Genomic DNA, 15063 nt, shown 5'->3' with positions numbered 1-15063 from the left:
TTTTCCTTCCCCTCCCCCATGGGTTTCTGTTAAGTTTCTCAGGATCCACATAAGAGTGAAAACATATGGTATCTGTCTTTCTCTGTATGGCTTATTTTACTTAGCATCACACTCTGCAGTTCCATCCATGTTGCTACAAAGGGCCATATTTCATTCTTTCTCATTGCCACGTAGTACTCCATTGTGTATATAAACCACAATTTCTTTATCCATTCATCAGTTGATGGACATTTAGGCTCTTTCCACAATTTGGCTATTGTTGAGAGTGCTGCTATAAACATTGGGGTACAAGTGCCCCTATGCATCAGTACTCCTGTATCTCTTGGGTAAATTCCTAGCAGTGCTACTGCTGGGTCATAGGGTAGGTCTATTTTTAATTTTTTGAGGAACCTCCACACTGTTTTCCAGACAGGCTGAACCAGTTTGCATTCCCACCAACAGTGCAAGAGGGTTCCCGTTTCTCCACATCCTCTCCAGCATCTATAGTCTCCTGATTTGTTCATTTTGGCCACTCTGACTGGCGTGAGGTGATATCTGAGTGTGGTTTTGATTTGTATTTCCCTGATGAGGAGCGACGTTGAGCATCTTTTCATGTGCCTGTTGGCCATCCGGATGTCTTCTTTAGAGAAGTGTCTATTCGTGTTTTCTGCCCATTTCTTCACTGGATTATTTGTTTTTCGGGTATGGAGTTTGGTGAGCTCTTTATAGATTTTGGATACTAGCCCTTTGTCCGATATGTCATTTGCAAATATCTTTTTCCATTCCGTTGGTTGCCTTTTAGTTTTGTTGGTTGTTTCCTTTGCTGTGCAGAAGCTTTTTATCTTCATAAGGTCCCAGTAGTTCATTTTTGCTTTTAATTCCCTTGCCTTTGGGGATGTGTCAAGTAAGAAATTGCTACGGCTGAGGTCAGAGAGGTCTTTTCCTGCTTTCTCCTCTAGGGTTTTGATGGTTTCCTGCCTCACATTCAGGTCCTTTATCCATTTTGAGTTTATTTTTGTGCATGGTGTGAGAAAGTGGTCTAGTTTCAATCTTCTGCATGTTGCTGTCCAGTTCTCCCAGCACCATTTGTTAAAGAGGCTGTCTTTTTTCCATTGGATATTCTTTCCTGCTTTGTCAAAGATGAGTTGGCCATACGTTTGTGGGTCTAGTTCTGGGGTTTATATTCTATTCCATTGGTCTATGTGTCTGTTTTTGTGCCAATACCATGCTGTCTTGATGATGACAGCTTTGTAGTAGAGGCTAAAGTCTGGGATTGTGATGCCTCCTGCTTTGGTCTTCTTTCAAAATTACTTTGGCTATTCGGGGCCTTTTGTGGTTCCATATGAATTTTAGGATTGCTTGTTCTAGTTTCGAGAAGAATGCTGGTGCAATTTTGATTGGGATTGCATTGAATGTGTAGATAGCTTTGGGTAGTATGGACATTTTGACAATATTTATTCTTCCAATCCATGAGCATGGAATGTTTTTCCATTTCTTTATATCTTCTTCAATTTCCTTCATGAGCTTTCTATAGTTTTCAGCATACAGATCTTTTACATCTTTGGTTAGATTTATTCCTAGGTATTTTATGCTTCTTGGTGCAATTGTGAATGGGATCAGTTTCTTTATTTGTCTTTCTGTTGCTTCATTATTAGTGTATAAGAATGCAACTGATTTCTGTACATTGATTTTGTATCCTGCAACTTTGCTAAATTCATGTATCAGTTCTAGCAGACTTCTGGTGGAGTCTATCGGATTTTCCATTTATAATATCATGTCATCTGCAAAAAGTGAAAACTTCATCTTTGCCAATTTTGATGCCTTTGATTTCCTTTTGTTGTCTGATTGCTGATGCTAGAACTTCCAACACTATGTTAAACAACGGTGGTGAGAGTGTCTCTGCCCAATTTTAAATTGGATTTATTTATTCTTTTATTGAGTTATATGAGTTCTTTATAAAATTTTGGATATTAACCCCTTATCAAATATGTGATTTGCCAATACCTTCTTCCATTCACTAGGTTGCCTTTTTGTTTTGAATGCTTTCCTTTGCTGTGCAGAGCTTTTTAGTGTAATGTAGTCCCATTTGTTTATTTTGTTGTTGTTGCCCTCTGGAGTCATCCAGAAAACCTACTAAGACAGATGTTGAGGGGCTTACCACTTGTGTTTTCGTGTTTTATGGTTTCAGGTTTTACCTTCAAGTCTTTAATCTATTTGAATTAATTTTTGTATGTGGTAGGAGGTATTGATTTCCTTCTTCTGCATGTAGCTGTTCAGTTTTCCCAACCCCATTCATTAAAGAGGCCGCCCTTCCTCTGTTGTGTATCCTTTTATGTTGTAAATTGGCCATATATGTGTGGCTTTATTTCTGGGTTCTCTATTTTGTTCCATGAATCCATATGTCTTTTATGTTAATTCCATATGGTTTTAATTTACTGGGGCTTTGTAGTATAGTTTTGAAATCAGGAAGCTTGGTATCTCTGGCTTTGTTCTTTCTCAAGATTGCTTTGGCTGTTCAGGGTCTTCTGTGGTTCCATACAAATTTTAGAATCATTCGTTCTGTTTCTGTGAGCAATACCACTAGAATTTTGATAGGGGTTGCTTTGAATTTGTAGACTGTTTTGGGTAATATGTACATTCTAACAATATTAATTCTTCTAATCCATGAACATGGAATATCCATTTCTTTGTATCATCTTCAGTTCCTTTCATCACCATCTTATGGTGTTCCATGTATTAAGTTTTCACCTCCTTTATTAAATTTATTCCTAGGTATTTTGTTATTTTTGATGCAATAATATATGGGATTGCTTTCTTAATTTCTTTCTGTTTGTTGTTAGTGTATACAAACAACTGATTTTTGTTTATTGATTTTGTACCCTGACACTTTATTGAATTTGTTCACTGGTTCAAACAGTTTTTTGGTGTAGTCTTATGGCTCTTCCTATATATGATATCATATCTTCTGCAAAAAGTGACAATTTTACATCTTCCTTTTCTATTTGGATGCCTTATTTTGGTCTTGCCTGAATGCTATGACTAGAACTTCCAATACTATGTTGAATAATAGTAGGGAGAGTGGGCATCCTTGTCTTGTTCCTGAGCTTAGAGGAAAAGCTTTCAACTTTTCACCATTGATTATGATATTATTTGTGGGTTTGTATATGACCTCTATTACGTTGGGGTATGTACGTTCTCTCTTTAAGCACTATGTTGAAAGTTTTTATTGTAAATGGATGTGACTTTTATTGGATGCTTTTTCTGCATCTATTGAAGTGATCGTATGATTTTTGTTTTTCATTTTGTTAATCTGTATTACATTGATGTGCACATATTGAACCATCCTTTCATCCTGGAATGAATTCCACTTGATCATGGTGTGTGATTCTTTTTATGTATTTTAGAATTTGGTTTGCTAATATTTTGTTGAGGGTTTTCACATACATGTTCACCAGGATTATTGGCCTGTAATTTTCTTCTTTTTTTGTTGTGTCCTTGTCTAATTTTGGTATCAGGGTAATACTGGCCTCATAAAATGAGTTTGGAAGCATTCTCTCATCTTCTTCAGTGTTTTGGGGAGAGGTTGAGAAGGCTAGATACTAAATCTTTGAATGTCTGTTAGAATTCACCAGCTAAGCTGGCTAATCTTGGGTTTTTGTCTGTTGGGAGGTTTTTGATTACTGATTCAATCTGTTTGCTATTATAAGTCTATTCTGATTTTTCTGTTCTTCCTGATTCAATCTTGGAAGTTGTTTGTTTCTAGGTATTTAATAATTTTTTTCTAAGTTGTCCAGTTTGTTGGTATGTAATTGTTGATAGTAGTCTCTTATGATCCTTCGTATTTCTGTGGTATCAGTTGTATTTCTCTTTCATTTCTGATTTTATTTATTTGAGCCCACCCTCTCTTTTTCTTGGTGAGTCTAATTAATGTTTGTTAATTTTGTTTATCTTTTCAAATAACAAGCTCTTAGTTTCATTGATCTTTTCTATTGTCCTTTTATTCTCTATTTCATTTATTTCCCCTCTGATATTTACTATTTCTTTCCTTCTCCTAACTTTGCATTTCATTTGTTGTTCTTTTTGTAGTTACTTTCTGTTTAAAGTTAGATTGTTTATTTAAGATTTTCCTTGTTTCTTGAGGTAGGCCTGTATTGCTATGAACTTCTCTCCTTTAACCGTTTCTGATTTATCCCATAGGTTTTTGTATGTTGTATCTGTTTTCATATGTCTCTAGGTATTTTTGATTTTTCCTTTTTATTTCTTTGATGACTCATTGGTTGTTCAGTAGCATGTTATTTAATTTCTAATGTTTTTGTGTTTTTTTCCAGTCTTCTTGTAACTGATTTCTAGTTTCATAACATTGTGGTCAGAAAAGATGCCTTGATACTATTTCAATACTCTGAGAGTTGCTTTGTGGCCTAATCTGTGATATGTCCTGGAGAATGTCCCATGTGCACTTGACAAGAATGTGGTTTTTATTTTTTGTTTTTGTTTTGGATGGAATTTTCTGTGTAAATATATTAAGTCCATCTGGTCTAATGTGTTGTTTAAGGGTGATGTTTCCTTATTGATTATCTGTTTAGATCATCTATCTATTGATGTAAGTGGAGTGTTAAAATCCCCTACTATTGCTGTCTCTCCTTTTAGGTGTATTAATATTTGCTTTATATATTTTGGTGCTTCTATGTTGGGTGCATAGATATTTATACATGCTATATTTTCCTGCCAGTTTGAACCTTTAATCATTATGTAATACCCTTCTTTGTCTTTTTTTTTTTTAATTTTTTTTTCAACGTTTATTTATTTTTGGGACAGAGAGAGACAGAGCATGAACGGGCGAGGGGCAGAGAGAGAGGGAGACACAGAATCGGAAACAGGCTCCAGGCTCCGAGCCATCAGCCCAGAGCCCGACGCGGGGCTCGAACTCACAGACCGCGAGATCGTGACCTGGCTGAAGTCGGACGCTTAACCGACTGCGCCACCCAGGCGCCCCTTCTTTGTCTTTTATTAGTCTGTTTTAAAGTATTTTTTGTTGAATAAATTTAGCTACATCAGCTTTTTGTCAGTTTGTTTCCATTTGCATAGAATATATTTTTCTATCCCTTTACTTTCGGTCCTTACTTCTGAGCTGAGTCTCTTATAGGCAGTGTATAGATGAGTCTTGTTTTTGTTTGTTTTTTTAAATCCATTCAGCCACTCTGTGTCTTTTGATTGAAAGATTTAGGGGTGCCTGGTGGCTCACTCATTTGGGAGTCCAACTTGGGCTCAGGTCATGATCTCATGGTTTGTGGGTTTTGGCCCTGCATTGGGCTCTGTGCTGGCAGCTCAGAGCCTGGAGCCTGCTCCAGATTCTGTGTCTCCCTCTCTCTCTCTGCCCCTGCCCTGCTCGCACTCTGTCTCTCTCTCTCAAAAATAAATAAACATTAAAAAATAAAAAAAAAATAACAAAAGAAAGATTTAGACCATTTATGTTTAAAGTAATTATTGATAGGTATGTACTTATTGCCATTTTGTTAATTGTTTTCTGGCTTTTTTCCTTGTTCCTCTCTTTTCTTTTCTTTCTGTCTTTCCTTCTGGTCTTAATAATTTTCTTTAGTGTTATGTTTAGATCCCTTTCTCATTTTCTTTTTATATTGCTATAAGTTTTTTTCTTTGTGGTTACCGTGAGGTTCACATATACCATTCTGTGTATATAACAGTCTCTTTTCATCTCGTAGCAACTTAATTGAAACTCATTCCAGGGGCGCCTGGGTGGCGCAGTTGGTTAAGCGTCCGACTTCAGCCAGGTCACGATCTCGCGGTCCGTGAGTTCGAGCCCCGCGTCGGGCTCTGGGCTGATGGCTGAGGCCTGGAGCCTGTTTCCAATTCTGTGTCTCCCTCTCTCTCTGCCCCTCGCCTGTTCATGCTCTGTCTCTCTCTGTCCCAAAAATAAATAAATAAACGTTGAAAAAAAAATTTATAAAAAAAAAAAAAAAGAAACTCATTCCAAAACTCTACATTTTTATTCCATCCGCTGTGTTTTATGGTTTTGATGTACATTTTAACACTTTTTGGTGTCATTAACTAATTAATATAGGTTTAATTTTATTACTTTTGTCTTTTGACTTTTATACTGGTTTTATAAGTGAGTAAATGCACTACTTTTACAATATACTTACATTTTCCAGTGACATTTTTACTAAGTATGTTTTCTTGTCATTCATTAGTACTACTTCCTTTCAGCTTAAAGAATTCCATTTGACATTTCTTGTAGGGTTGATTAAATGATCATGAATTCCTTTACCTTTTTCTTATCTGAAAAACTTTTTATCCCTTTTCCTATTTTGAATGATAACCTTGCTAGGTACAGTGTTCTTGGTTGTAGATATTTTCCTTTAAGCACCTTGAGTATGTTCTATCAGTCACTTTTGCCTGCAAAGTTTCTTCTGATAAATTTGCTGATAGCCTTATGGGCTGCCTTTGTATGTATCAAGTTGTTTTTCTCCTGCTGCTTTTAAGATTCTGTCTTTAACTTGTGAAATTTTAATTAGTGTGAATCTCTTCGGTTTCATCTTATTTAGAACTTTCTGACCTTGGATCTGGATGTCAATTCCCTTCCTCAAGTTAGGGTTTTCAGTTATTTTTCTCTTTTTTATAAGTTTTCTGCCCCTTTCTTCTCTTTCTGGGACCCCTATAATGAGAATATTACTCTGCTTGAAGTTGTCCTCTGTGTTCCTTAAGCTATTTTCACTATTTAAAATTCTTTTTTCTTTTTGTTTCCTTCTCTGAGTGAGTCCATTGCTTTGTCTTCCAGGTTGCTGATCTGTTTCTCATTCAGTCTGCTGTTGAGCTTCTCCAATGTATTTTTCAGTTCACTTATTTTATTCTTCAGTTCTGTGATTTTTGTTTGGTACTTTCATATATTTTCTGTCTTTTTATTGAAGTTCTCCTGTGTTCATCCATGCTTTCCCCCAAGTGAGCATCTTTATGACTGTTACTTTGCTCCCTTTGTCAGGCAGATTACTTATGATCATTTCATTAAGGTCTTTTTCTCAGGTTCTGCCTTGTTCTTTCATTTGGAACATATTCCTCTATCTCCTAAGTTGGCCTGATTCTGTGTGTTTCTATGTATTGAAACAGCTACCTCTCCCAATCAGGAGTGGCCTGTGTACAAGATTTTCTGTGGGGCTTAGAAGTGTAATCCCCCAGCCACCAGAGCCTGGTGCTCAAGGTATCCCCTGTGTGGGCTTCACGCACCTGCCAGCTGTGTGCGGGGAGGGTGGGGACGGGTGTGGGGTACTTGTCTGTCTATGGCACGGGTATGGTAGGAATGAGGGGGTGGGTTGGGTCTCAACTGGCTGCCTGTGCAATAGGCTGCCTTATTGGGTGGGGTTGCTCACCTAGTTGGTTGCAGTTTGGCTGCCCCACAGCAAGGTTGCCCACCAGCTGTGCTCTGGATGTGGCATGGAATGGGGGCAGAGCATGCTCGGTGGCGCTGATAGGTTAGAGTAGGATTGCCAGCATGGCTCCTGCCAGCACTGGCATTAGCAAGGTTGAATGAGATGGCAAAAATGCACTCTTATCCCCAAAGAAAGTCTCAACAGGTTTCTTCTTTCCAGCAGTTGTTTTAAGATTAATAAGTGGGTTTCCTTCACATATGGCCTAGTGCTTTTCACACTGCTTCTTTTGCACCAGGTTGTGGAATGAGTTTATGTGTGAGCCCTTTAACACTGAGTTCCCTGTTCTTTCCAGTTCTGTGGTTCTCTTGGATGCACTCTGTTGGTTTCCAAAGCCATATGTTTTGGGAGCTCATCTGTCTGATACAGGACACAGTGGTTGGGGTGCCTAGTTTGGGGAACCAAGCCCTTGTCCTCAGGGAAAAGTTCTGTATTTTTGAGATCCCTCCCGATTTTCGGTCGCCTTGCCTGGAGTGGGGTTTTTGCAGACAGTGTTGTCTCTGCCATTCCTACTTGTCTTGATGCAGCCCTTTTATCCTTTGTTGTGGAGATACTGCTCATCTGGTTTTCAGGACTTTTTCGAGGGATTTATTCCATATGTAGCTGTAGATATGCTGTGTCTGTGGGAAGAGGTGAGTTAAGGATCTTCTTATGCTGCCATCTTGAACTGTCTCTATCTTGCTTTGCCATTTTAAATGAAGTCTCTTAATTGTTCTTATGAAAAGCTTTTTCATTTTTAGGGAATTTTACTAAATGTTTAGTAACACAGAGATAGCATCTGTGATATTTCAAATAAATATTTAGAATATTGCCATCACATGTAAATATCACCACCTGCTCCCTTCACTTTCGACTTTGCAGTAAAATAAATTCTAGGTGATCATCTTCTGGAAGAGAGAAATGAATTATTATAGATTATGTAGTTTCAAGGATAAATCTCTAATATGCTGGAGTTTCTTTAGTTTGTCTTCTACTCTAGAAAACAAATGATCTTGTGTTCCTTATAATTCAAAATCTTAGTTCAGTAATATCAGTACTTTTCAAGTGGAAAATATAACATGAGTTATATAAGGTTTGTTGTTGTATGTTTATATCTGCTCATTATGTATCTGTGGAGTAAAATAAAAGTTGATTCTTGTCTTTGTTTCCAGGACCTTTTGTGGTACGAGCTTTCCTTCGGACTTCAACAAGTGAAGGTTTGTTACTAAAGATCGAGCCATTGTTGCCTAAAGAAGTAGAAACCAAAGAAAATAACAAAGAAGATGCCTAAAAATGTTATATTATGAAATTATTTTCAGTGGATTAAGAAGCAATGGAGACAATTATAAAACTGTATAATTTCTACATTTGGTGTCTTTTTATTTCTTAATCATCATACTTGATTTTAACACTGGAAAAATCTTACAACACTTTCAAAAATAAGAAAAAATTTTCTCTGTCTGAACCTATATTAAATTGTCTTCCTTAGAATTTGGATTCTGCACACTGGTAATTGTAGCAGAAATTTCTAGCTTAATAGCTTTCCCTTGAGAGTCATACCATTCTGAGGGAAAAGTAATATTCTCAATTTTCATAGGACAGAGAATGGCAGAGTCATGAGCTATATCCTAAATACTTCTATTTCTATGGAAAAAGTAAGGAAAGTGTTTTTTCTAAAAATTCTAAATATCACTTGTGATAGCATGCATATAGAAAATGACTAAGACGTTAAAATGTAGGTGGGAAAGCTTTTTTTCTTTTAGGAATTAATTTATAATATTTGTGGTTTTTTGTAGTAACAGTAGTGTATAATTTTATGGTGCTTTGTGCTGTATATGCAGTGTATAGTGTTTTCATGCACTTAATCTCATTTGAGCCTGAATTCCTTTGCTTAATAGCAAGTAATAGGTTTGGTTAGTGTTTGTTGACTGAACATCCCATGATGTAGATAGAACAATTTCATTTAATGGAGAAGAATCAGGCTAGAAAGTTAAGTGTCTTTCACCAAGTGTCAGTTTGCAAACTGGTGTTGATCTCTAAGTATTTACTGGTAGGTGAAAAAATCAAAAACGTAAGGATAATTTTGGCATGCAGTTGCCCACTGTCCTTTCTTTGGAATGATTTCCTTCACTCAGAGACTATCTTCTACTTTTTTATTTATTTATTTTTAACGGATGTTCAAATGCTGCTTCTTTCATGAAATAGTAGCATTGATAAATTCATTGGTGGGATCTTCACTTCGTAAAGAATATTTTGGCAGCATCATGTAGGTCTCCCAAATTGTTTTTGAAGTGGAAGTTGTCAGAGAAGTCCAAATGACCATGAGCAATCACTGTACCCCGTTAAGCTTTTTTTCCCCCCACAGTAAAATTAAAATGTAAAGGCTGTTTACAAAAATAGTAACTGCAAAAGTTAACAGTAACTACAAAATAGTAACAGCAGTTACCTTCTGTTGAGTGCCCACCTACCATCTTATGCCTTTACTGCACTGTCTCATTTCATCCTCATAGCGGTTCGGTGAGGGGGGTTTGGTACTCCCACTTCACAGGTAATGAAATTGAAACCTATGTGAGCTCCCCTAGCCTAAGACTCACACCTAGATCTGTGTGATTTTAAAGCCTGTTCTCTTAACCATTGGGGTATGGTACTTCCTTTTTATATATCTTAGAAGATAAATCAACCTATTTATGTGAACACTTTAAAATTTTTAAAATATTGAAGAATTATACTTCAGTGTCTTGGTATCTCTAAGTTATGGGGTTATGGCAGAGTGGATGTGAGAAAGTAGAAATAAAAGGGTTAGAAGGAGTGGTGTGAGAAAAGAGTAGTGTTAGGATGGAGAGAAAAAGGTATTTACTTGTTTTCCCCAATTACTGTCTTTTGAAAACTTACTGATTAATCATTATTTAGAGATCCTAATTCAGAGTAGAAGCTCTATTACTATGTTTGTAGATTTTCTTCTGATTAGTAGATTAAGTATGCTCTTATAATTGAAAGTTTTAGAAACACTAATAAACATAAAAAATAAATCTACTCATAATCCTACTGCTCAAAGATAACCAGCATGAATATTTTGGTGCTCTCCATTTTCAGTTGGCAGAGAGAGACAGAACATACACATGATGCTATAAAGTAAGCATTTTTCCATATTAATTAAAGTCTTATAGGGAAAGCATCATTTTAATGGTTGAATAATACTCCATCCTGTTGATGCTATAATTTATGGAATTATTTCTTAATTGTTGGGCATTTAACTCACTTTCAGATCCCCCTCCTCTATTATTTATAATGCTTTAGATTTGTAATTTATTTTCCTCTCTATTCCTTGCAGTGACATTACTGGGTTAAAAGGTATGGTATGGCTAGGAGTCTTAATTATGTCTTAGAAAGGTGCCTTTGTGATCAGATCAAACCTGAACAAGGAAATATGGTTGGAAAACTTACTCCGGGCAGGAACGTTCCAGGGTTTAATTAACTGGCCTATGGACAAATTATTCCCTACCCTTCCATTATGCATTTTTCCTTCTGGCTAACTAGAACTAATGTTGAGTGTTTATTATGGTATGTTTCTGGAAAAACAGAACTGTACTAGATAACTCTGAACGTAAATATCTTTCTCTTTTATATTATTATATTCTTAGAGAACAATAAATTAAATCTTATATTTGAAGAAGTTAAAAACTTAAAAATTTTTATATTAAGTACTAGTACTATTCAAACTTTAGCCTCATTCCAAATTACCTGGTGGGCTCACACTCACAAATTTCTGGGTTCTGCCTAGCAGTTTTGGGTGGACCTTGACCTTTTCACATTTCTAACAAATTCCCAGGTGATGATGATGTTGCTGTTCTATGGACAACACTTTGAGAACCTCTGTTATTTACTAATGGCTCTTTTAATCATGGCTAGATAAAAAAATCTGTGGCTGTAGTAACAGCAACAGTTTATGTAAAAATTCCACAGGTTAATTCTAATGCACTAGGGTTGAGAATCACTGGTATATGCAGTTAGCTAGGTCATAAAAAATGTAAAATTTGCAATAAAGTTGAGATTTAAAAAAATGTTTTTTAAAATTTACATCCAAATTAGTTAGCATATAGCGCAACAATGATTTCAGGAGATTCCTTAATGCCCCTTAAAAGTTGAGATTTTAAAAGACGGGGATGATTAAAAGATAATGTGCCAAATTTAAGAGCCAGGACTAATTTATAGGTTTCTGGTCTATCTCTGTGTGTAAATAATTTAAATGCTGGCTCTCACTCTATGAGAAAACATTTCAAAATCTGGGATCTTTCTTCTGTAATATAAGGACATCATAAGATGGTCACCACTGTACTTTCTGAAAAAATTTTATGATCTTTTTGAAGGTGCCATTTCACATTGTTAAAAGTTATGTAACCTAACATTATTAATAGAAACACACACGTGAACCTAAATTTAATGGTATTAATAGGATTATCTTGTGAAAGACCAGATGCTTGTCGTGGGATAGGGGCACTTAATTCAGTAGTGTTTTTCCTGTAGCAAGCAGTTACGCAGAATGTCCAGTAGGTGGCGATCATAACCTTTCATACAACTTTTAAATTGCCTTGTGCGTATTGGTAAATACTTGTTTTTTCATTTGAGTATACAGATAAAAAAGCAAAATTACTATATAGACCATTTGGAGCTTTGTTTTATAACGGGTCTTAACGTTTATTTATTTTTGAGACAGAGAGAGACAGAGCATGAACGGGGGAGGGGCAGAGAGAGAGGGAGACACAGAATCAGAAGCAGGCTCCAGGCTCTGAGCCATCAGCCCAGAGCCCAATGCGGGGCTCGAACTCACGGACCGTGAGATCGTGACCTGAGCTGAAGTCGGAGGCTTAACCGACTGAGCCACCCAGGCGCTCCTTATAACGGGTTTTTAATAAATTTTATTCTATTTTGAACATACTATGGCGTTTGCTGTAGTTGTCATTGTAATAGTGCGTATTTAGAGTTTTTTTGTTTCTGTTTTATTATAAAATTTTTCAAAAATACAGAAAAATTTACTCACCTATTTACTCACCGCCCAGCTTCAGCAATTATCAGCACTATGCAGTTGTGCTATTTACATCTATCCCTTTCATCTATCCACAACTCCCCAGTTTATCCTTATCCCTGCTAGAGTAATTAAAAGCAAATCCCTTGAGGTGCCTGGGTGGCTCCATTAGTTAAGCATCCAACTTTTGGTTTTGGCTCAGGTCATGATCTCATGGTTCTGAGTTTGAGCCCCACATTGGGCTCTGCACTGACAGTGTGGAGCCTACTTGGGATTCTGTTTGTCTGCCTTTTCCTCACTCACACTCATGTACTTGTAATCTCTCTCAAAAATAAATAAATAAACAAAAAAAAATAAAAGAAAATTCTACATATCCAGACTCCAACACCTTATCCATTAGGCTAGATGGCTCTCTGAAAAATTCCATATATCATATCTCTTAACCTATAGCGTTTTAAGAATAATCAAGATATAATTATAAGAAGATTTTAGGTCCATTTTTCAGAACCCATTGTTTTTGTGTTCTACTTTGGCCATTTAGGGCATTCAGTTTGGGTTTTTTGTTTTTTTTTTTTGTAATTCAGGTTTTTAGTATTATATTTTTCATGTAATAATGGGCAAATATCTATTTCCATTGCTCTGAGAACTTAGTACATGTACATAGTAACATAATTAGCCACCAAAGGTTGTATGTAACTATCAATACTTAAAAAAATAAGGAAGAAGTTGGTATCTTTACTTACATTTTTGTTTTTGAATCAAAAGATCAAATTAGAAATGTAACTATTATTTTTTTTTTTTTTCAACGTTTATTTATTTTTGGGACAGAGAGAGACAGAGCATGAACGGGGGAGGGGCAGAGAGAGAGGGAGACACAGAATTGGAAACAGGCTCCAGGCTCCGAGCCATCAGTCCAGAGCCTGACGCGGGGCTCGAACTCACGGACCGCGAGATCGTGACCTGGCTGAAGTCGGACGCTTAACCGACTGCGCCACCCAGGCGCCCCCGAAATGTAACTATTATAAGGAATAGGTTGAAATAATATTCAGTTTTCATCTGAAGGATGAAATATTCAGTTTTCATCTGAGGAACAAAAAGTTTTACTGTATTGTTTTATTTTAAAAAAATAGAAGAGCAATAAATAAATTTGGCAAAGCAGAGAAAGGAAAAACAATGAAAAGTTTAAAGAAAACAATGACCCATAATTCTTTAAATAACATTTGGTTGTAGTTCCTTTTTTCCCTTCTACCTATGTGGAAGTCGCCTTTGCTCCTGTAAGAGCATGGCTGTGATCATGAATACAGAGTAGACAGGAGACTTCTTGACTCTGGAGGTTTCCCACATTCCCAGCTCTTCAGTCACTTACTCTTGAGAAAAGGCAACCAAAAGCAATCACTAAGTGTTTGCTACATGAAAGGTCTAACACTTTCTGTATCTCATCATATGTTACATAAATTTTATATTATGTTTACTAAGTTGGCAATTGCTTTAATGAAAATTAATTTATATGTTTTTCTAAATAGAAAAAAACCAGTGGTTCCCAAAGGGCAATAAGTATATACCATTAGTTGCACAAGAAATGAATTTGAGGGGCGCCTGGGTGGCGCAGTCGGTTAAGCGTCCGACTTCAGCCAGGTCACGATCTTGCACTCCGTGAGTTCGAGCCCCGCGTCGGGCTCTGGGCTGATGGCTCAGAGCCTGGAGCCTGTTTCTGATTCTGTGTCTCCCTCTCTCTCTGCCCCTCCCCCGTTCATGCTCTGTCTCTCTCTGTCCCAAAAATAAATAAACGTTGAAAAAAAAATTAAAAAAAAAAAAAAAAAAAAAAAAAAAAAAGAAATGAATTTGAATGGTAAGTGAACCACATTTTAAATTAATAGTTAAGTAATCTTTAATGTATCATAGAAAAATATAGCTAACATATAAAGATACCCATGATCTCATGGGTATCATTGCCTAGGATGACATTACAATAGGTGATTATTTGTAAATTCAATTTAAAAACACTAAATCATATAAATATGTTAATTATATAAAATGCTTTCCAAAGTGGCTATCCCAGGGGCACCTGGGTGGCTCAGTCAGGTAAGTGTCTGACTCCGGTTCGGGTCATAATCTTGTGGTTCATGAGTTTGAGCCCTGCATCAGGCTCACTGCTGTCAGTGCAGAACCTGCTTCTGGTCCTCTGTCTCCCACTCTCTCTGCCCCTCCCCTGCTCATTCTCTCTTAGTCTCAAAAATAAATAAATATTAAAAAAACAAAAAGTAGCTATCCCATTTTATATTCCCTCCAGCAAGGAATGAAGGTTCCAGTTTCTCCACATCCTTATCAACATTTGGAATTGTCTGTCTTTTTTATTATAGCCAGTTCTAGTGAGTTAAAGTAGTCACATATTTTAATTGAGAAAATGAGTTTTTTGCTGCGAAAGTATTTAGGTATAGTTGATAGTAGTTTTTAAATATGTGCCATTGCAAGATGGAGCTTGGATACTATGAAGCTCCAGAAGTAGAGTTAGAACTAATGTAGGTTTTATAAAGAAGGAAATCCTGGCACAAAGTTAATAAACAAAACTTAGATGCTGTGGATTCTTCTTACTGAGTGTATTTACATTCAGCTGTATCAATAGCATTCTTCAGTTGCTGTCAATGG

At 36.5% G+C, this 15063-nt stretch overlaps 1 protein-coding gene across 4 annotated transcripts in view; it reads left to right on the top strand.

Moving 5' to 3' along the window:
• The window catches only part of MRPL1 (mitochondrial ribosomal protein L1), a 130175-nt gene that overhangs the window by 111670 nt on the left and 3442 nt on the right, over positions 1 to 15063 (top strand). For 3 of the 4 annotated variants that reach the window (XM_047856533.1, XM_047856535.1, XM_047856534.1), the window contains one exon: positions 8567 to 8759. In XM_047856533.1, coding sequence (XP_047712489.1) covers positions 8567 to 8685 — 119 coding nt within the window. In that variant the 3' untranslated portion in view covers positions 8686 to 8759. Of the gene's footprint in view, positions 1 to 5112; positions 5126 to 8566; positions 8760 to 15063 lie in introns of those variants that run through there. The other variant, XM_047856536.1, reaches the window with a different exon arrangement.

This window comes from Prionailurus viverrinus, chromosome B1 (genome assembly GCF_022837055.1).
Source record: "Prionailurus viverrinus isolate Anna chromosome B1, UM_Priviv_1.0, whole genome shotgun sequence".
Lineage (NCBI taxonomy): Eukaryota > Metazoa > Chordata > Mammalia > Carnivora > Felidae > Prionailurus > Prionailurus viverrinus.
Note: the sequence above shows the minus strand (reverse complement) of the source record. Positions and strands in the feature narration are given on the sequence as shown.